The sequence below is a fragment of the Otolemur garnettii genome, unplaced genomic scaffold, assembly GCF_000181295.1.
Source record: "Otolemur garnettii isolate 467f Iridium unplaced genomic scaffold, OtoGar3 scaffold00018, whole genome shotgun sequence".
Classification (NCBI taxonomy): Eukaryota; Metazoa; Chordata; class Mammalia; order Primates; family Galagidae; genus Otolemur; species Otolemur garnettii.
The window spans coordinates 18,596,565-18,620,084 of record NW_003852413.1 but is presented as its reverse complement, the minus strand read 5'-3'; the positions used below and the strand labels follow the sequence as shown (position 1 = coordinate 18,620,084).

Below are 23,520 nucleotides of genomic sequence, written 5' to 3'. Positions count from 1 at the left end.
AGGTGGCGGGTTGAAACCCAGCCCCAGTCAAAAACTGCAAAAGAAAAAGAGTTTACTAAATAATGAAGTAAACGTGGCTTTCACTTGGTTGATAAAAATGTAAATTTATAGAGTATACTCAGAAAACAATTGGACAACATACTATGTATCAAGAACCTCAAGCTTATTCATGACCTGGATGTTCCAACTTAGAAATTCTATCTTTCTTTCTTTTTTTTTTTGAGACAGAGTCTCACTCTGTTGCCCTGGGTAGATTGCTTTTGGGCTTCTCTTGCTGTAGCCTCCTGAGTTAGCTGGGACTACCGGCACCTGCCACAACACCAGCTATTTTAGTAGAAATAGGGTCTTGGTCTCGAACTTATGAGCTCAAACAATCCACCTGCCTTGGCCTCCCAGAGCGTTAGGATTATAGGTGTGAGCCACCATGCCCAGCTCTAGAAATTCTTTCATAAAACATAGCTAAGAATGCAGGAAGAAAAAGCATTATGTAACATTACTTATAAATGAAAAACTTAGAAACAACCTAAATGTTGAACTATGTGAACATTATTAAATAAATTAGGATATATCCATATATTGGAACATCAGTAGCCATCAAAAATGTTTAAGAAAAATATTAAATAATGTGGAAAGTGCTCAAATAAAAATGTTAAGTAAAGGCTGGGTGCAGGGCGACTATATTCCTAGCACTCTGAGAGGAGGAGACAGGAGGATCCCTCGACCTAAGGAATTGAAGACGAGCCTCAGAGAGAGCAAGACTTCGTCTCTACTAAAAACAGAAAAAATTAAGTAGGCATCTGGTGCGTGTACATTCAGCTAGCTACTCAGGAGGCTGAGGCAAGACAGCTGCTTGGAAGAGTTTGAGGTTGCTGTGAGCTACGCTGATGCCATGGCGCTGTAGCCTGGAAAATAGAGTGACACTTTGTCTTAAGAAATAAAAAAACAAACGACCAAAAGAAAAAAAAAAAAACCCAAAACATAAAAGCAGTTAAGTAGAAAAAGTGAGACGAAACTGTATGTATTCGTAATCTGTACTATGTGGAAATTGCATAGCCAAATGACTGAATAGAAATAAACCAGAATGGTAACAGTGATTGCCTTTGGTTGGTAGGAAGAGTGATTATTCCCTTTTCCTCTTCCTCCTCTTACTTCTTTTTCTCTCTCTGGGGAGGGGGGTGCCTTTTTCCTCATGTGTTTTGGAAAATGACTATATAATTTTTTATACTCGGAAAAATATATGTAGAAAACCTCATACGTTTACCCTCATGTGTACAATCTCTGTAATCAGAACAGTAAGTACAGTCCTATATGTATTTGGTTAAAAAGATTAAGGTATCAGACCCAGGTTTGAATCTCTGCTAGGTTACTTAACTATCTATTGTAAACGGGAGTAATAATAGTTCCTAACTCGGCGTTATGGGCGTGTAGGTATAGTTCTTGACATAATTCCCGGCAAATATTTTATATTTGATTGATGTTAGTTGGTCTGAGTATTTCACAATATGATTACAGGCGTTTTAACTTTTTAGTTAACCAAGTTGCCATTTAGGAAACGGAAATCATCTCAGAAGTGAGGACGTGATTCTGTGACGTCTTAACAAAGGTGCATGCAGGTGGCTAGTACATTCCGCACCTGTTGAAAAATCTCTTTACAGAAAGGCTGGAAATACCGCTTCAGACGGAATAGGAAACGTTCCTTAAACATAATTTCGGTGTAGGTGTCTGGGTATTTCTACACAGAACCAGAGCCCCAAACTGGTTCCTACTTTTAACTCCACCGCAACAAATCTCCTTAAATATCATTATGAATTTGGCTCTTCCCACATAGCCGCACCTGGTTGGTCTGAACGCTGGCGGGTTAGTTCAATCCTTGGGGTTTTTTTCCCAGTAGATTGGCAGTGCAAATAGGAAATCCTTTTACCCTTTTAGGATTAGTCCCAAACGCATCCAACGCATGGGGTTGTCCTGTCAGGACACCGGGAGGTGTTATTGGAAGATGAACCCCGCGAGGGACGGGCCTCTTTCCTCCCAGGCCCTCAAGTTCTTTGCATTGGCCAGACTTGTCGTCACTCACAATACTTCTACCTCATTGGTGAAAAGTTCCAAGAGGCAGTGGGTGATTGGTCAGTTGACGTTTCCGCTCCCACGCCTCTAGCCGTTTTGCCTAGAGGAGAGGAAGTCCTAAAGGCGGTGGAGTCTGTAGCTGTGTAGGTAACTGTGGTCAGGGCTGCAACAGTTGAATCGCAGACTGGCAGGAAAGGGGGGGCACCACTCAGGGCCTGCCTGGATTTCCGCTGGGTCAGCGGGCGGGAAAGTGGAGTGCGGCATTGTCCTGTGGACAGGGAATTTCCTGTCTGCCCTCTCTGGGGCTGGGGCAGCGGGGAACCTAGAGAGGCTTGGTGGGCTCCTCTCCCGAGGGGGCCAAGTTGAGAGGAGGCGTCCCATGAAGTCTCGTTGTTTTTTCCCCCTGATGGACATCTGGTGCTTGTGGCCAGGAGGGTGAGCGTGCCAGAGAGGCCCTGTGGTGGGCGGCGTCGTCCTCCAGCGGTTCTCCAAACGCGGGGGATGGCGGGGGACGCCTGGGACACAGGAGTGGGAAGAAGAGAAAAGAGAAGCGCGAGAGAGAACCAGGAGGTGTGCTGGCACTGCCTGTCTCAAGGGGCATCGAGGCAGGAAGTACTTCCCTTCCCGCAGCATTCCTAGTCTGTAAGATCTGTCCCTTTTCGGGAACGAAGAAAAGGAATCTCTAGTTTTGTTGCCCAGAAAGATTTTGAGTTCTGCAAGGCACTGTACTTTTATAGACTTATATGGACCTTCTTTGAATTGATTAAAGCATTCATTATTCCTTGGTAAACCATTGCGCAGTTGTGTAGGGTGAATTCTGTGCTCGCTTTCTCTGGTTGTAGGTTGGAATGGTGTGTACTTAGACATCGTCCGCGTTGTTAAGCTGCTGTGAGAAACTTGAATTTCTGTGCGAGGTTCAGGCAGAGACACCGGGTGAGGGTCCGCAAGAAGGAGAGGAGGCTAGTTCGAGGGATAGGGAAAGCCAGGAAAGGAAAGCATAGTGTCTGACCAGGAGTCAGGATAGCTGAAATGAAGAAGTGACTGGAATCGTTCTCTCCTGATTGATGTTTGTGTCAGGGCTGCTTCCAGCCTGCGGCTCACCTCTAGTGTGGGTCAGGATTATGGGCGTGTCTCCAGTGCGGGCCTTACCTTTGAAGAAACTCAGGAAATCTCAACTCAAAATAGGACTCTGGTATAAAGAATATTTTATATTACACGCCTTTAGAGATCAACAGGCCCTTGGAAGAGGCTTTCCCTCTATCTGCATAACCAGTAAGGCCTATCAAAAATGAACTTCGTTTCCCCTCCTTGTTATCTCAATATATTTCTAGGTGGGGAAAAAAGTCAAGAAGAAGCCAGACCTGGCCCAAGCCATTATATATATATATAATGCCTGTCTCTCAAGGTTAGTTTAATTTGCAAAGAGAATCATTTGCAAGTCAATCTTTTCCCTATTTATTCATCCTCTCTAGCAACCATTTATTGCCCCTGAACAGAATGACCTACCTTAGTCATCTTTCTTTCCCTTCTACAAAGAGGGTATAAGAATATCTATATCCTATTGGGATATTGGATAATCATTCTGTGATTCTTCCTGTGTGCAGGGTAAATAAGCCTTTTCTGCTTATTAAACTGTCTTAACTATAAGTTGATCTTTCAGATAATTTTTTTTTTTTTGGAGCGGAGGGTGGTGGTGATAAAGGTATATTTCTCCTAAATCCCCTTCCTTCTGAGGTCACTAGGGTCCGGATGAATGAGAGATGAGAGCTTGGCTATTCATTTTGTATCTTTCCCTGCCCTGTCCAGTAATTTAGAAGGAAACTAAATCACAGTCTCTGGAATAAGGATGTAGTCTTTTTCTTTTTGAAAATCTTTGTAGTCTTCCAAGAGTATAGTTACAGGTGTAGACATGTTACTACTTTTAAGCCTTTAATTAGAATGTCAAGCTCACACTTTAAGTAGGGTGACTAAATCTCTGTAAAACTAGCCTGACTTTACTATTGCTTTCCTTTATGTAATCTACCATGCTATCTACTGAAAAATAAAATGTTGAAGATTTATGTTGTTACAAGTCAATATAGCGATTACCTTTGGGGGAGTAAGGACTAAGAGGGGGGACAAGAGAATCTATCTGGTCTGCTAGTCATCTTTTCTTGATCAGATTACCCAGGTGGGTTTGGTTCATGAAAATTCATTGGACTTCACAGTTATCATGTATGTTTATATTTGTTTGTAAATTATACTTCAATAAAAATTTCTAAAAACTAGTCCAGGCAAGGTGGCTCATGCCTGTTATCCTAGCACTCTGGGAGGCCAAGGAGGAAAGATGGCTTGAGATTTGGTGTTAGAAACCAGCCTCGAGGGCTGCACCTGTGGCTCAGTGAGTAGAGCGCTGGCCCCATATGCCCTGGTCAAACTGCAACAAAAAAATAGCTGGGTGTTGTGGTGGGCTCCTACAGTCCCAGCTACTCAGGAGGCTGAGGCGAGAGAATTGCATAAGCCCAAGAACTGGAGGTTGCCGTGAGCTGTGATGCTACGGCACTCTACCAAAGGTGACAAAGTGAAACTCTGTCTCTAAAAAAAAAAGAAGCCAGGCTGAGCAAGATTGAGACCTTATCACTACTAAAAATAGAAAAAATAGTCAGGTGTATGGGGCAAGTCTACAGTCCCAGCCACTCGGGAGGCTGGGCAGGAGGATCACTTGAGCCCAGGAGTTTGAAGTTGCCGTAAGCTATGCAACCCAAAGTTCTAAACCCTGCGACAGGTTCTGTGGCTTGCACCTGTTAACCTAGCACTCTAGAAGGCTGAGGCAGGCAGATTGCTTGAGCTCAGGAATTGAAGACCTGCCTGAGCAAGAGTAAGACCTGTCTACTAAAAATAGAAAAACAGCCAGGTGTTGTGGCGGGTGCCTGTAATCCCAGCTGCTCAGGAGACTGAAGTGGTAGGATCACTTGAGCCCAGGAGTTTGAGGTTGCTGTGAGCTATGATGATGTCATAGCACTCTACCCAGGGTGACAGAGTAAGACTCTAGCTCAAAAAACCAAACAACAACAATACCCAAAGTTCTAAAAACTGGTTGAGAGCAAAATGACAGTTACGCCAGTGGAACACTGGATACTATGGTATCTCCTTAGCTCTTTGCCTAGTTTTGCCTCTCTCCGCAGTGAAGTTTCCCAAAGCTGAATTTCCTCACCTCTGAAATTTCTTAGGTTCTTTTCTGGGTTGTTTGCTAGCCAAAGGAAAGTGCTCAGTTTCCAAGGGATATTGTAACTAAACCTGCCTTAAGGACTTTGCTTCATATTGCATGCAAGAAATGGCTTTGTAAATTCTCAGGTCAAGAAAGTTTAGCATGAGGTATAGATGAGTTTGTTGTGGCATTGCTTCCACAGCTGAGATGACTACAGCCTGCCACCATGCTGGCTGTGTTGAAGCTATGCTTCTGCCTTTCCCACTTGGATGCTACAGTGGAAAATACAATTTTCTGGCAAGGCATCACAAACCTTAGTTGCACTTCCCTTTGAAAAGGATGCACGACTCATTGACCAAGCTGTACTTAAAGTTGTTTAGACTTTCCCAGGAGTCATCTGTCAGACACATATTTTATGTATGTCTCATCTGTATCTCTGTAAAGAGCAATTATTTGACTTGCTTTTCTTTTCACGTTATAGAGTTCAGTTATAATGGGGAACATTTTTGAAAAGCTTTATAAAAGTCTGCTCGGAAAAAAAGAGATGTGTATTCTTATGTTGGGTTTGGATGGAGTTGGAAAAACCACTATCTTGTATAAACTGAAGCTGGGAAAGACTGTAGATGCCATTCCTACAATAGGTATGTTCATGGCCTGTGACACTTCTGGGTTAGAGTTGATTGTGTTATATTTTTACATACTTCTTGTGTTACGGCATATTTCATTTTGAAAATCTTTATCCACTCTAAGAGCGTAAACTTTTTGAGGCTAAAAACCAAGTTCTATATCCTTTCCTAATTGCTCCCAGCATTCTAGTACATTCCCAGGTTCACAAGAGAGACATAGGAACACATTTAGGTTCAGCAAATTTAACCATATTTCCTTAGCAAAAAAGAAACAGATAATAATGATTAAAACAATGAGGCCAGTTATGCTCTCCATTCCTCTCAGTTAGGGGCCCAGCAGAAGCCTGAGGCGGGAGCTGGGACTGTCTCCTGGTCAGTCTCTGTTCCAGCCAGCCTTCCTTAGTAGAAGCTTCTCATCTCTCCACACCAAGTATACTCCTGTTTAAAGATGCAGTGTGATTTCTTTTCTTCACTCTGGCTTAAGCCAACTACTTGAAGTGACGTCCAACTAAGTAATTAGAGAAGACTTGATAAGATTTTGTAGCGGGACTTTGGGGGTGAGAGAGTGGGATGTGTTTGGGATTGCCTCCCAGGTTTTCAGCTTGTAGAATGAGTCAATGAAGGGATAACTATCAGAGGAGCAGAGTGAAGAGGGGTGGAGACTGTAAATTCAGTTTTTGATAGACTGCCTTAGTTGGGGGCCTTGGAGACATCTAACCAAAGTTGTTAGATGATGTATAAGCCTGAAGCTCAGGGGAGAGGTCTGAGTTGGAGGATATAAATCTTACAGTTGTTAGTACAGAGGTGATAATGAAGCCCTAGGAGCAGGGAGATCGCCTAGGGAGGGATGTAGAAAGGGGAGAATGGTGGGGCAGGCCAGAGTCATGGGGACTCCACTGTGGCAGGACCAGTTAAGTGTGGCTGAGTTCTCAGATTGGAGAGAAGAGCAGGTTTGAGATACCTGCCAAGATGAATGGGAGGGTAAGTTAGCACATTCTCTTTATAAGCTAAAGATCTTTGACTAGCAAGTTGCTTTTTAAATTGAAAGTAGTATCCAAATGTTAGTTGAAATTACTTTGAATTGTTTAATGAGTAAAAATCACAATTAAGTTTTTTTCCTTCTTCCATTTAGGTTTCAATGTGGAGACGGTAGAGTATAAAGGTATCAGCCTCACAGTCCGGGATGGTGCTAGCCATTACAGAGTAAGACCTTTGTGGCGACATTATTTCCGGAACACAAATGGTAAAGGATTAAGTATTTATTGTTGTATCCAGTCTATAGCCTTGACACCATTTCTATTAAATGTATCTAAAGATGGGGCCAGGTGTGGTGGTGGCACATGCCTATAATCCTAGCCCTTTGGGAAACTGGGGTGGAAGGACTGCATGAGGTCAGGAGTTCTAGACCACCCTGAGCAAGAGTGAGACCTCATCTCTACAAAAAGATAGAAAAATTAGTCAGGTGTAGTCCCAGCTATTTGGGAGGCTGAGGCAGGAAGATTGCTTGTGCCCAGGAGTTTGAGCTTGCAGTGAACTGTGATCATGTCACTGCACTCTAACCTGGACGACAAAAGGGAGGCCTATTGGAGGAGAACTTGCAACCTGGGCTGAGAAAGAATTTTCAGTATAGGCGGTGCCTGTGGCTCAATGGATAAAGCACCAGCCATGTACACCAAGGGTGGCGGGTTTGAACCTGGCCCCAGCCAGCTAAAACACCAATGACAACTGCAACAACAACAACAACAAAAAATAGCCAGGTATTGTGGCAGGCACCTGTAATCTACTCGGGAAGCTGAGGCAAGAGAATTGCTTGAGCCCAAGAGTTTGAGGTTGCTGTGAGCTGTGACGCCACAGCTCTCTACCGAGGGCAACAAAGTAAAACTCTGTCTCAAATAAATAAATAAAAAGAAGTTTTAAAACACAGATTAGGATAGATTTGAAGCAAAATTTTTTTCTTACTTTTCAAGAAAGGAAAGGACACAGGTCTGGAGGGGAAGGGGTTTGGGGGTCTGTTTTATTGGGATAAGGGATTGAGTGGTTATTGTTACAAAACGATAACAGGAGGCAGCTATGTGTTTTTGTTTCTTATTCTTCTGCTAGATGGGCTTTATCAGGCTTCTTAGATGTGGAGGAGGGTCACACCCTGGCTGTCTGCTTAGAACTCTTCAGGGGCTGTACAATGAACTTTTTTTTTGAGACAGAGTTTCTCTTATTAACCCTCGGTAGAGTGCTGTGGTGTCACAGCTCACAGCAACCTCCAACTCCTGGGCTTAGGTGATTCTCTCGTCTCAGCCTCCCAAGTAGCTGGGACTACAGGCGCCCCCTACAACACCTGGCTATTTTTTTGTTGCAGTTTGGCTGAGGCACAATGAACTTTTAAAGAGAACAAGTTAAGCCACAGGTGGTTAAGCAAAGGATAGTTGCGTGCTGTGATTTGTCTTTTTAAAAATCTTTCTCTTAGTTTATTTTTTCTCTGTAGATAGTTTATTAGAAACGCTGTCCTTTCAAGACCTTGCCTCAGAAAAGTGAAAATAAAACATAAATTAAAAATGAAGATGGATGCTTAAAGCAATTCCCTGTAATATTCTATTTTATTTGGCCTATCTGTCATTACCTCTCTTCTAATGGCCTCCTAACCCTTGTTAAGGAAGGTTTCTTTTCAAGAAATGGTCTCGGCTCGGCGCCTGTGGCTCAAGCAGCTAAGGCACCAGCCACATACACCTGAGCTTGCAGGTTTAAATCCAGCCCGGGCCCACCAAACAACAGTGACATCTGCAACTAAAAAATATCCGGGCCTTGTGGTGGGTGCCTGTAGTCCCAGCTACTTGGGAGGCGGAAGCAGGAGAATCACTTGAGTCCAAAAGTTGGAGGTTGCTGTGACCTGTGATACCACAGCTCTCTACCCAGGGCAGCTTAAGGCTCTGTCTCATTACAAAAAAAAGAAGTGGTCTCTGTGTTTCTAGAGTATTTGGACTTTAATGCTCTCCATAGGAAACTTCCCTTAGTCCAGAATGGTTAGAAAATGGCTGTCCTTTCAGTTTATTTAGAGGTGTATGTGCCTTAGATGAAATACTAGTTTTGGAAGAATTTGAATTCAGTTAATTCTTTTAAACATGTTGAGAATGTCTAAAAATTATGCCTCTGGAGAGAAAGAGACAAACAGGGATAGGTGGAATACCAAATCCTGGCCGTTTTTTTTTTTTGAAAAAAAGCTATGGCCCTGGGTAGAGTGTTGTGGCATCATAGCTCACAGCAACTACTAACTCCTGGGCTTAAGCAATTCTCTTGCCTCAGCCTCACAAGTAGCTAGGACTACAGGCACCTACCATAACATCTGGCTATTTTTGTTGTTGTTGCAGTTGTCATTGTTTTTTGGCAGGCCCCGGCTGGATTCAGACCTGCCAGCTCTGGTGTATGTGGCTGGCACCTAGCCACTTGAGCCACAGGCGCCGAGCCGATGCTTTTTTTTTTAATTGTTTGGGATTCATTGAGGGTACAAAGAATTAGGTTACACTGATTGCATTTGTTAGATAAAGTCCCTCTTATAATTGTACCCTGCCCCTAAGAGGTGTGCCATACACCCCCTCCTTCTTTCCCTCTCCTCACTCCCTCATTCCCTTACTCCCATTTTTTTTTTTTTTTAAAGACAGTGTGTCACTATGTCACCCTCAGTAGAGTGCCATGGCATCACAGCTCACAGCAACCTCAATCTCTTAGGCTTAAGCGATTCTCTTGTCTCAGCCTCCCCACTAGCTAGGACTACAGGTGGCCACCACAATGCCCGGTATTTTTTGTTGCAGTGGTCATTGTTCAAACAGCAATGGGCTGGGCTGGGCTGGGCTCAAACCCACTGGCCTTAGTGTATGTGGCTGGCACCCTACTCCCTGAGCTAGAGGTGCCAGGCCACCTTACCCCCACTTTGTATTAGCTCATCTACTGCCTTCATATTAGAATTGAGTACACTGGATTCTTGCTTCTCCATTCTTGTGATCCTTTACTAAGAAGAATGTGTTCCACCTTCATCCAGGTTAATACAAAAGATATAAAGTCTCCATCTATTTTTTTTTTTTTTGAGACAGAGTCTCACTTTATTACCCTTGGTAGAGTGCTGTGATGTCACAGCTCACAGCAATCTCCAACTCGAGGGCTTAAGCCATTCTCTTGCCTCAGCCTCCCACATAGCTGGGACTACAGGCACCACCAGAATGCCCAGCTAATTTTTTCTCACAGTTTAGCCAGGGCTGGGGTTGAACCCGCCACCCTCAGTATATGGGGCCGGCGCCCTACTCACTGAGTTACAGACGCTGCCCAAGTCTCCATCTTTTTTAATGGCAGAATAGTATTTCCTAGTGTACATATACCACCGCTTCTTAATCCATTTCTGGATTAAGGCATTAGGCATTTAGGCTGTTTCCACATTTTGGAGATTGTAAATTGAGCTTCAACTAACAGTCTAGTGCAAATGTCCATATGATAAAAGGATTTTTTTTTCTTCTGGGTAGATGCCCAGTAATGGGATTGCAGGATCAAATGAGAGATCTAATTTGAGTTCTTTGAGATTCTCCATACTTCTTCCAAAAAGGTTACATTAGTTTGCAGTTCCACCAGCAGTATAAAGTGTTCCCTTCTCTCCCCATCCATGTCAGCATCTGCAGCTGAGACTTTGTGATGTGAGCTATTCCCACTGGGGCTAGGTGATATCTCAGGGTAGTTTTGATTTGCATTTCTGTGATGATTAGGGATGATGAGCATGTTTTTTATGTTTGTTAGCCATTAATCTGTCTTTTTTAGAGAAGGTGCTCTTCATGTCACTTGCCCAGTGATATATGAGGTTGTTGGGTCTTTTTTTTGTTGTTGATTAATTTAAATTCTCTGTAGATCCTACTTACCAAAAAGTAGGATCTGTTTGCGGGCAAAAGCAAATATCTTTTTCCATTCTGAAGGCTGTCTATTTGCTTTGGTTGTTGTCTCCTTAGTTGTACAGCAGCTTTTCGGTTTAAGTCCCATTTGTTTATTATTATTGTTGTTGCAATTGTCATGGAAGTCTTCTAAAATCTTTCCCCAGGCTGATATCTTCAAGTGTTTTTCCCACACATTCTTTGAGGATTTTTATTGCTTCATGCCTTAGATTTAAATCTTATCCATCTTGAATCAATTTTTGTAAGTGTTGAGAGGTGGGGGTCTAGTTTCAATCTGTTACCTGTGCTTATCCAGTTCTCCCAGCACCATTTATTGAATAGGGATTCTTTTCCCCAGTGCATATTCTTGTTTGGATGATCAAAAATCAGGTGGCTGGCAGCGCTCACGGCTCAGTGGATAGGCCACTGGCTACATATACCAGGTTGGCACATTTGAACCCAGCCCTGGCCAGCTAGGGCAACAATGACAACTGCAACAACAACAAAAAAATAGCTGGGCATTGTAGTCCTAGCTCCTTGGGAGGCTGAGGCAAGAGAATTCCTTAAGCCCAAGAGTTTGAGGTTGAAACTCTGTTTCAAAAAAAAAAAAGAAAGAAAGAAAGAAAAAAGAAAAAATCAGGTGGGTGTAAGGTGTTAGTTTCATCTCATGGTTTTCTATTCTGTTCCAATGTCAGTGTTTCTATTTTGGGGCCAATAGCATGCTGTTTTGATCACAATGGTCTTATAGAAAGTCAGCTTTGTGTTTATGACTAACAATAACCTTGGCTATATGGGGTTTCTTCTGTTTCCATATACAATGAAGAATTATTTTCTCCAAATCTTGAAAGTATGATGATGGTATTTTAATGGGGATTGCATTGAATCTGTAGATTGCTTTGGGAAGTATAGACATTTTGACAATGTTTATTCTTCCCAGCTATGAGCATGATATGTTCTTCCATTTGTTAAGATCTTCTGTTTTTCTCTTTTCTTAGGGTTTCACAATTTTCTTTGTAGAAGTCCTATACCTCTTTTGTTAGGTATATGCCTAGGTATTTCTTCTGTAAGGGAATTATGTCTTTGATTAGCGTCTCATCTTAGCTATTATTGGCATATACAAAGTCTACTGATTTATGGACATTGATCCTGAGACTTTACTGTATTTTTTGATCACTTCCAGGAGTCTTGTGGTTGAGTTTTTAGGGTTCTCTGAGTATAAGATCATGTTGTCGGCAACGAAAGAGAGTGTGACCTCCTCGGCCCCCATTTGAGTGCCCTTTATTTCCTTCTCCTGCCTGATTGTATTGGCTAGAACTTCCAGCACTATAGTGAATAGTAGTGGCAATAGAGGACAACCTTGTCTGGTTTGAGTTCTAAGTGGAAAAGCTTTCAGTTTTACTCCATTCAGTATAACAATTAGCTGTGGGTTTGTTGTAGATGGCTTCTATCAGATTCAGAAATGTGCCATCGATGCATATATTCTTAAGTGTTCTAACTAGAAAAGGATGCTGAATTTTATCGAATGCTTTTTCTGCATCTATTTAGGGGATCATACGGTCTTTGTTTTTGCTTCTGTTGATGCAGTGAATAACATTTATGGACTTGCGTATGTTAAACCAGCCTTGCATCCCTGGGATGAAACCTACTTGATCATGATGAATGATTTTTTAAAATTTGTAGCTATAATCTATTGGCTAGGATTTTATGGAGAATTTTTGCATCTATATTTGTTAGTGAAATTGGTCTGAAAGTTCTCCTTTTTAGTTGGGTCTTTTCCTGGTTTTGGTACCAGGGTGATGTTTGCTTCATAGAATGTGTTGGGGGAAGATTCTTCCTTCTCAATTTTTTGGAATAATTTGTACAGTGTGGATATAAGCTCTTCTTTGAAGGTTTGATAGAATTCTGGTATGAAGCCATCTGGACCGGGGCAGTTTTTTGCTGGGAGATTTTTTATTATTTCTTCAATCTCAATTCTTGGAATTGGTCTGTTCAAGAGATCTATTTCTTCTTGGTTAAATCTAGGGAGAGGGCGTGATTCCAGGTATTAATCCATTTCCTCCACATTGTCAAATTTGTGGGCATAGAGTTTCCCCTAGTTCTCATAAATGATCTCCTGTATCTCTGTGGCATCTGTTGTTATTTCCCTTTATCATTTCCGATTGAGATTCTTAGAGATTTTACTTTTCTGTTTCTAGTTAATCTGGCCAAAGGTTTGTCGATTATATTTATTTTTTTAAAAAAAACAACTTTTTGTTTCATTAATTTTCTGAATGATTCTTTTGTTTTCAATTTCATTAATCTCTGATTTAATTTTGGTTATTTCTTTTCTTCTGCCGGGTTTGGGATTAAATTTTTCTTCTTTTTCCAATTCCATAAGATGGTTCGTGAGTTTGTTGATGCACTCTCTTTCTGTTTTTCAAATGTAGGCATCTAATGTGATGAATTTCCCTCTTAAGACTCCTTTTACTGTATCCCACATGTTTTGGTAACTTGTGTCTTTATTGTTATTATGTTTGAGGAATTTCACGATTACCTATTTTATCTCTTCCTGAACCCAGCTATCATTCAGCATAAGGTTGCTTAATTTCCAAGTCTTTGTGGGGATGAATGTTTTTGTTGGAGTTGAGTTCTACCTTTATTGTCTTGCGGTCTAAGAAGATACAAGGTATAAATTCTATTCTTTTAATTGTTCTTAGGTTTGATTTGTATCCTAGGGTGTGGTCTAATGAGAAAAATATACATTCTTTAGCTTTGGGATGGTGTGTTCTGTACATGTCTATTAATCGCATTTGTTCTAGGGTCACGTTTAAGTCCTTTGTATCTTAGTTTAGTTCCTGTTTAGAGGACCTATCTAGTTCTGTGAGAAAGGTGTTAAAGTCACCGGCTATTGTGGTGTTATGGGATATCATATTGCTCAGACCCATCAAGATCTGTTTCATAAATCTGAGAACATTTAAGTTGCATGTATAAATATTTCAAATTGAAATGTCTTCTTGTTGTATCATTCCTTTGACCATTATAAAGTGTCCATCTTTGTCTTTCTTCAGTTGCTTCAAATCCATTTGTATCTGAGAATAAGATTGCAGCCCCTCCTTTCTTCTGATTTCCATTTACTTGAAATACTGTTTTCCATCCCTAAACTCTGAGTCTTGATTTGTCAGTCAAGGCTAGGTGTCCTGGAGATAGCGTGTGGATGGCTTGTGTCTTATTTTTTTTTTTTAAACAGAATCTCACTATGTCACCTTTGGTAGAGTGCTGTGGTGTCACAGCTTCACAGCAACCTCCAGCTCTTGGGCTTAAGCAATTCTCTAGTCTCAGCCTCCCAAGTAGCTGGGACTACAGACGCCCACCACAACGCCCAGCAATTTTTTTGTTGTAGTTGTCACTGTTGTTTGGCTGGCTTGGGCTGCGTTTGAATCCACCAGCCCCAGTGTATGTGGCCAACGCCCTAGCCACTAAGCTATAGGCACTGAGCCGGCTTGTGCTTTTTTATCCAGTCAGCCAGCCTGTGCCTCTACAGTGGTGAATTCAATCCATTGACATTTATTGAGAGAATTGATAAATGTGGTGGAATTCTAGTCATCTTATCTTGTGAAAGCCTGTTGTGTAGTTTTATCCTTTGTGCCATTGTGGAAGCGAAGTTTTGACCTTTAGCTTCTGGGTATTTACTTTGCTGGTGGTCCATTGTGATGGTCCGTGTTGAGAATAGGTCTGTGTATTTCATGTAGAGCTGGTCTTATTGAGGCAAATTTCCTCAGTGTTTGTACATCTGCAAAAGATTTGATTTCTCCATCACTGAAACTCTGAAGCTTAGTTTAGCAGGATGTAGAATTCTGGGCTGAAAATTGTTTTTTTAAGAATGTTGAAGGTGGATGACCATGATGACCATGCTTTTCTGGCTGGAAAGTTTCAGTTGAAAAGTCTGCTGTTATCGTACTGGCTCTGCCTCTGTAGGTCAATTGCCACTTACTCCTGGCTGCTTGCAGAATTTTTTCTTTCATCTTGACTTTGGAGAGATTCATTACAATGTGTCTTGGAGAAGCTCTGTTTGAGTTGAGATGACCCAGGGTTCAATATCCATCTGAAAGCAGTGGTTCTCAACCTTCCTAATGCCGTGGCCCTTTAATACAGTTCCTGTGGGTCGCGACCCACAGGTTGAGAACCCCTGATCTGAAAGAGTGTTGTTGTCATTGTCATTGTTGTTTTTTAGCTGGCCTGGGCCGGGTTTGAATCCACCAGCCTTGGTGTATGTGGCCAGCACCCTACCCACTGAGCTGTGGGCACAGCCCTGACACTTGGATTTTTATATCTTTGTATTTCAGTCTATTGCAGATAACATTTCTCCTTTGATACAGTGTCCACTGTCTTGGATTGGCAGTAGACAACTTGGCCAAACCATTGCAGTTTCTCATCTGTAATAAAATTAAATGGGCTTGAACCACAGCTCAGCTATGAAAACCTTGTGAAAATTAAGTAATCTCTTCTGTCTTAATTTCCTCATCTTAAAATGGAGATAATACCTACTGTCTCCATCACTGGACTTAAATGAGATTAATTCTCTGAAACACTTAGTTTTATGGCTGGAAGGTAGCAGGCACTCAGAAACTCAAATTGTTTGAGGTTTCACTTCATCATTTTCTGGCAGATACACTCTACTAAGAGTTTTCACATTCAGATGCCAAGTTGAAGTGCATTTTGTTCTTCAATCTTCTTTTTATAATAAGTCTAATTTTACTGCATTTCAAAAACTATCACTTTGATGGCAGGGAGCTGGCTATATTCTATCACCTTGGGTGGGTAATTTGGACTTTTCATGAAATAGCAATTGGGAGCTCCTTGAAGAATGGATTTGCTATCTGTGACTAGGACAAATGTTTCATCCACGAGTGATCTTGGGTGCTGTCACCCTCTTTTTCTGCCAGTGTCTAATGATAATGGTGTCTTTTAGTTGAAATTTTCTTCATTAGTACGTTGAGTATGACAGAACTTAACAGATGCTTTTAGCTTTCTAATAAGACATTTGACTGTGTGTGTTTCACTTATATAAACTGAAATGTGAACTGTTTATGTGATTTCTTAACTGATATTTATATGTAGTATATAGAATGCATAAAATGGTCCAGAGTTATTATGTGGAAAGATTTTTCTCCTTGATTTTAGGTTTGGTTGTTTTAATTTGTTGAATGGCACTATATCTATAGGGTTCAAAATATAGTCCTCCCTTGGTATCTAAGGGGGATTGGTTCCAGGACTCCCAAGGATACCAAAATCCGAGGATATTCAAGTCCCTTAGATAAACCAGGGTAGTATTTGCATATAACTTATGCACATTCTCCTGGACACTTTAAATTATCTCTGGATTACTGGTAATACCTAATACATTGTCAATGCTATGGTTATTACACTGTATTGTTTAGGAAATACTGCCAAGAGAAAAGTCTGTACATGTTCAGTATAGTTTATTTTTCCTTATAATTTTGGTCTGTGGTTAGTTGAATCCATGGATGTAGAAACCATACAGATGGGGGGCCAAGAGTGAAAAGTTACCATTCTTTCCTGTCCCTTAACCGTTCAGTTCCCTTCCATAGACAACTGCTTTTATCTTTTGTGCCTGTCCAGACATTTTATGCATATACAAACAGCCATATATGTATGTGTCCTGCCCCACCTCCATTTTTGAGACAGAGTTTCAAAACTCTGCTCAACCTCACAGCTCACAGCAACCTCAAACTCTTGGGCTCAAGTGATTCTCTTGCCTCAGCCTCCCGAGTAGCTGGGACCACAGGCACCCACCACAACACCCAGCTATTTTTTAGAGACGAGGTCTCGTTCTTGCTCAGGCTGGTCTTAAATTCCTGAGCTCAAACAATCTACCGGCCTCGTCCTCCCAGAGTGCTAGGACTACAGGCGTGAGCCGCTGCACCTGGCCTACTCCTGTCATTTTTTGAATCTCTCCAGTTTGCCCATGTATATCTGTATTCCCTGAATGTTCAGACTGATATACAGTAGGGTAAGCCTGTTATTATCCATGTCCTAGAAATTGAGCTCCTATCACTACTAGTGATACAGCCTACGATCAAATTAGTTCTTTGGGCAGCTGCTCCACCTTTTTTGTCTCAAAGGGCTTATTGGCAGATAAGCACCAAGTTGTCATTATCATCATCATCACATGGACTACTGCCAAATGTGTCTTCCTAACTCTTGAGATTATCATACATCCTTTTATATTGATTGTATTCAGGGAAATCACACACATAGGCAGAGAGAAGCTATAAAGATACGTAAACAGCTGCTCTCTTTCCAGGATCAGATGACTGACATGCTTGTGATTTCTTTCCAGGTGTGATTTTTGTGGTTGACAGTAGTGACAGAGAGCGGGTTGGTGAGGCCCAGGAAGAACTCCTCAGATTGTTAGTGGAAGATGAGCTCAGAGATGCAGTTTGGTTGGTGCTTGCAAATAAACAGGTATATTCTTGTTGGCTTTCTGAATCCTGGAACTATAATTTACTGCCAGATGTCTCACTTAAAAATATAGTTATTTAAATGAAATGCTTGCTTCTTTATTACCTAATTACCTAATTACCTAATCGTAACCTCTCCCACTATCTCCTTTTTATTTTATTTATTTGGGACAGAGTTTCAATCTGTCGCCCTGGGTAGAGTGCCATGGCGTCACTGCTTACAGCAACCTCAAACTCTTGGGCTTAAGCGATCCTCTTGCCTCAGCCTCCCAAGTAGCTGGGACTACAGGTGCCCGCCACAATGCCCGGCTATTTTTTGGTTATAGTTGTCATTGTTGTTTGGCAGGCCCAGGCTGGATTCGAACCCGCTACAGGCACCCAGGCACCACTATCTTCTTTTTAGAATGCTTTCATTTATTTACTCAATAAATGCTAATTGTGCATTTACTACGTTCCAGGCCTGGTTTTAGGTGTTCAGTTATGAAGCAGTGAACAAGACAGACACAAATCCTTGCATTCGTGGAGTTGATGTGCTAGTGGAAGGAGAGTCAGTCAATAAAGAATACATAATGTGTGGCTTTGTGCCTGTGGCTCAGCGGTTAAGGGGCCAGCCACATACTGCCCGAGGCAGACAGGTTCAAACCCAGCCCAGGCCTGCCAAACAACAATGACAGCTGCAACAACAACAAAAAAGTAGCCGGACGTTGTGGCAGGTGCCTACTTGGAAGGCTGAGGCAAAAGAATTTCTTAAGCCCAAGAGTTAGAGGTTAGACAACACAGCACTCTACCAAGGGCAATATAGTGAGACTCTATCTAAAAAAAAAAAGAATACGTTATATGTTGAGTGTAGCTATCATGGATCATGGAGGAAGTTAAAGGGCAATGAGGGGGCAAGACAGGTTGGGGAAGGGTGAGGAATGACTCTCTGACAACATGATGTCTGATCCAGAGACCACAAGCCCAGGAAGAAGACCGCCATGCAGTTCTAGGAACAGCAAGGCAGCCAGTGCAGCTGGAAGAGAATGAGCAGAGGAGAAAGGGAGAAGAGATTAGATTGTGCAGGGCTTATTGTGAGGAGGAGGAAAAAGGGCTTCTACGTAAATGTAAAGCAGTAAAAAGGGCACAGGAGGAGGGCTGTTTAGGGCTACCCAGCCTCATGAGTCTAAGCTGAGCTAGCATGAAAAAGGAGGTAGAATCATATGAAATGGTACCCGTGGCGATGCACCACGAGCGCATTGGTTATATAATTACAGTCCTACTGTTTTGACAGTGTCGCATCCTGTTTTGTCACTTCTGATTTACCAAACACGATTCCTCTTGTTATCCAATTCTTTGTAAAGATTATTTTAAATGGTAGATGGATCACAATTCATTCAACTATTACTTTCCTGTTCAGGTTGATGTCAGTCCCAAGTTTTCACTACTGAATGTAATGACTATAAAAAAAGAAAATAATGAAATCTGGGGGTGCTAGTTTTTTGTTTGGTTGGATTCTTTTTGAGATATGGTCTCTTTTGTCACTCAGGCTGGAAAGTAGTGGCCCAGTTGTTGCTCACTGCAGCCTCACACTCCAGGGCTCCAGTGATCCTCCTGTCTTTACTTCCCAAGTAGCTAGACTCACAGGCACCTGCCATGACACCTGGCTAATTTTTTTTTTTTGAGACAGAGTCTCCTGCTGTCACCCAGGGTAGAATGCCCTGGCATCATAGCTCACAGCAACCTCCAACTCTTGGGCTCAAACAATCCTCTTGCCTCAGTTTTTCTATTTTTAGTAGAGACAGGGTCTCACTTTTGTTCAGGCTGCTCTTAAAACTCCTGAGTTCAAGCTCTCTACCCGCCTTCGCCTCCCAGAGTGCTAGGATTACAGGCATGTACCACCGCATCCGGCCTGACACCTGGATAATTTTTAAAAAGATTTTGTTTGTTTGTTTGTTTTTTGCAGTTTTTGGCTGGAGCTGGGTTTGAACCCATCACCTCTGGCATATGGGGCTGGTGCCTTACTCCTTTGAGCCACAGGCGCTGCCCTTAAAACGAATTTTGTAGATAGACTGAGATTGGGTCTTGGCTATTTTGCCTGGGTTGATGTTGAAATTTTGACCTCAGGCAAACCTCTTGCCTCCCAGAGTACTGGGATTATAGGTGTGAGCCATCATACCTGGGCCCATTGTTTTTAATTATAAAAATCAGAACTCTTCATTGTTAAATTTTGTATATCTCTTCTAGAAGTACAACTTTCTGTGCCTTGATAAGCAATTATGTGTATTCCTATTGAATTCCTATTGATTGTATTCCTATTGTATTCCTATTGATTGATGATTGATTAAGACAGAGTCTCATTCTGTTGCCCAGGCTAGAGTGCTGGGGCATCATAGCTCACAGCAACCTCCAACTCTTGGGCTCAAGCATGATCCTCTAGGCTCAGTCTCCAAAGTACCTGGGACTATAGACTCTTGTCACCGCTCCTAGCTAGTTTTTTCTATTTTTAGTAAATATGGTATCTTTCTCTTACCCAGGCTGGTCTAGAACTCCTAAGCTCAAGCAATCTACCCACCTCGGCCTCCCAAAGTCCTAGGATTACGGGCATGAGCCACTGCGCCTGGCCTGATTGTTTTCCTGTTTAAATTCCAGAGACCATAGTGTGCATTCCGTTTTGTGACCTTATCTGAGCATATCTCTGAAGTTCTTCCATATCAGTACATCTCTGTCTACTTTGTTCTTTAATGCTCATTTAGTCAAATTTAGTTTGAGCTGATTCTGTGACAGGCACATGTGTAGGCACTTGGGATACACTGGAAAACAAGATAGACAGAGATTCCTGCCCTTGCAAAGCTGGAATTCCTGTTAGGGGAGGCAGATGGTGAATAAGAAACATACTAAATAAGTAAATTTTATGATATAGTAACATATGGTGAATGCCAGTTAAAACATAGAGCAGACCTATTAGGAAAGATCTCAGGTCCTGAAAGCCTTGGAGACCGCAGGAAGGACTCTGGCTCTTACCCAAGGAGGGAGGGAGCTATTGTGTTTTGATGGGAGAGTGATTAGATCTGACTTTCACTGACTGCCCGGTTGAGAACAGGCTCTAAGGAGTAAGAGGAGAAGCAGGAAGACCAATTAGGAAGTTATTTCAATCATCCAGGTGAGATGCAATGAGGGTTGGATCAGGTGACATCATGGAGGTGGGAAGTGGTCAGATTCTAAATATATTATGATGGTAGAGTGTTAGGACTTTTGACAGATTGGCTGTGACATTGAGAAAAAAAATGATTTCAAGCATTTTGGCCTGAGCAACTAGAAGGCTGGAGTTGTCATCTACTGAGATAGAGAAGATCATGGGTTAGGGCATATTTAGGGGCAGGAGCATGTTTTATTACATGGACACAACATTACAAATTGACTTTGAATGTTCTCTTTCAAGGATCTTCCCAATGCTATGAAGGTAGCAGAGATAACAGACAAGATGGGCCTCCATTCCTTCCACTACAGAAACTGGCACATTCAGGCTACATGTGCCATCAGCGGAGATGGGCTTTACGAAGGCCTGGACTGGTTCTCCAACCAGCTTGCAAACCAGAAGTGATCAGAAGTGATCAGAAGCAATCCATTCCCTGTGCATTGTGGGAAAATCATCTGGCCTCTTCTCCAGTGCACATGCGCAAGCAAAGAGTCGTGTGTGCTGTGTGGCTGGGGCCCGGGAGGGAGGGAGCTCTCTCATGCTGTGCCTTATCTACTCTGTAAGAAAACATTATTATATCTTGGCCGGGCGCGTTGGATCACACTTGTAATCCTAGCAGTCTCGGAGGCTGAGGCGGGTGAATTGCCTGAGCTCACAGGTTCGCAACCAGCCAGAGCAAGAGTGAAACCCCATCTCTAAAAATAGATGGGCATAGTGGTGGGGTGCCTGCAGTCCCAGCTATTCAGGAAGCTGAAGCAAGAGGATTGCCTGAGCCCAAGACTTTGAGGTTGCTGTGAGCTATGATGCCATAACACTTTTCTGAGGGCGACAAAGTGAAATTCTATTTCAAACAAACAAACAAAGAGAACAAACAAACAAACAAACAAACAAAAAGAAGAAGAAGAAGAAGAAAATCATTATTTTACTTTAAGAAAACTAATATTAGAATGCTACCTTCCATCACAAGAATGGAAAAACAAGTGTCCAGTGTACCCAATTCTAATATGAAACCAGTATATGAACAAATACATGCCCATACAAAAGAAAAGCACAATTAAACTCAGGTGGGGAAGGGAGGAGGGGATAGAGAGAGATATCCTCTCACCTAACAGGCACAATGTAAGGGTGTATGGCACGCCTCCTTGGGGAGGGGCACAATTCAAATTGGACTTTACCTAACAAATAGAAACAATGTAACCTAATTGTCTATACTCCCATTATTAACCTGAAAAAATTTTAAAAAGAATGCTACCTTCCATTTTAATAGCTTTGATGGTTCTTTTTCCAGTTAATGGAGGACCCCAGAGGGCTTACTGGTGCACAGAGCTAAAGGGTAAAACTCTGTCTCAAAATTAAAAGAAAAAGAAAAAGGTTAATGGACTTCACAGTGGAGAGAGGGAGATGAGACTGGGTTCAGTTGCTGTAAGTTCTGGTTCTGGTGCCTCTACTTACCTGGAGTCCTATTAGTTTTTGGTGTTCTTCTACAAAAAGGAAGGAATTATTGTTGTTTTCTATCACTGTCAGAGCTAGAAGTTCACTTTTCAGTGCTTTAAAGCAAAGGATCTTCAAGAAAGAAAAGGCACTCGCTTCCTGCAAGTGCGAAGAGGTTCAGATTGGAATTTTCCCTTATTTAGCCCAGACTTCTTGATTTAACATACTTTATTTAAAGAAATCAGTGATCTTTTTCATTAGAGTATCAAGACTTCATAACACCGGAAAAATATCCAATCTTTTCCTTATACTAGTTCCTGACTTGACAAATGAGACTTTGGGAGATACTAACTCAGCATGAGGCTGTGAGGCTCTTTCCTAGAGCCCCACAGACCACCCAAGGGTGGAGTGTGTGTTCTGACATCACCATCTGAGGTCTCAGGCTCCCATATCTCTCCCTCCCGCCATGCTGAATGTTCCACCTGTGAGGCAGGAGGCTTGCTCCTGGGATGGAGTCATCCCCAGGTATAGTTATCTTAGTCCATCTGAAGGTTTGAGCTAGTTTCTATTCCCAGAATCACATACTCCTGAGTTCTGAGAGTTTGTGAGAGAATTAAGAGATTAATTTTAGACTGGGCATGGTGGATTATGCCTGTCATCCTAGCACTCTTGGGAGGCCAAGATGGGCTGATTCTTTGAACTCAGGAGTTTGAGACCAGCCTGAGCAATAGCAAGACCCTGTCTCTACTAAAGATAGAAAAATTAGGTGGGTGTTGTGGTAGGTGCCTGTAGTCAGTCCTAGGTACTTGGGAGGCTGAGGCAGGAGGATCTCTCGAGCCCAAGAGTTTGAGGTTGCTGTGAGCTAGGATGCTATGGCACACCATCCAGAGGTAAAGAGTGAAACTCTGTCTCAAAATTTAAAAAAGCAAAAAGTTAATTTGAGGGATGAAACTCCTGGCCACCCCTAGAATTGCCTCCAAGTGGGTGCTAAATTTTGCTATGAAAAATATCTCTTTGTCTAGATCACTCTCCATGGCATCACTTGTCTTTTGGGCAGCAATAATACCTTATTAACTATTTGGAAACTTGCCTTATGTTATCCTCCAAATATTAATAAAAGTGACCCCAACATGAGCTAGGTTCACTCAGTAGTCCAGAGCTCCTTTGCCCAGACAACTATTGGCCATATTTGTACCTAAGCACTTGTAGTTAACCTTCTAAAATTCCTTTTTCAAAGGATTTTTATTCAAGGTGAATTTTAATAAAAGTAAATCTTGTTTATTGACAATGCAGTTGAATTTATGAGGAAAAAAATCATACCATAGTAAATGTGGAGTGTAATAGTATGTTTTTTTTAAATGTTGGACTTTAAAGAATGTTCTTTGCAGTACTGGCAGCGGAGTCCAGATTTCCTTTTTGACCATGGAGCAATTTCTGAGAACTATTTAGATTATACACCGAGAATGGGCAGAGACTGTGTCTTATGCTTGTTTTTTTTTTGAGACAGAGTCTCACTGTGTGACCCTTGGTAGAGTGCTGTCGCATCACAGCTCACAGCAACCTCCAACTCTTGGGCTTAAGCAATTCTCTTGCCTCACCCTCCCAAGTAGCTGGAACTACAGGCGCCCACCACAACGCCTGGCTATTTTTTTGTTTAGCAGACTCTGGCTGGGTTTGA

General features: G+C 42.0%; 1 protein-coding gene across 1 annotated transcript; it reads left to right on the top strand.

The window, feature by feature from the left end:
* Window positions 1–2,180: 2,180 nt before the first annotated feature.
* Window positions 2,181–21,049, top strand: LOC100953429 (ADP-ribosylation factor 2-like). Its single transcript, XM_003786232.3, has 5 exons — window positions 2,181–2,207; window positions 5,733–5,892; window positions 7,010–7,120; window positions 17,116–17,240; window positions 20,655–21,049. Exons 2-5 carry the CDS (start codon window positions 5,745–5,747, stop codon window positions 20,814–20,816), a joined length of 546 nt encoding a protein of 181 aa, XP_003786280.1. The 5' UTR covers window positions 2,181–2,207; window positions 5,733–5,744; the 3' UTR covers window positions 20,817–21,049.
* The last annotated feature ends 2,471 nt before the right edge of the window (window positions 21,050–23,520 follow it).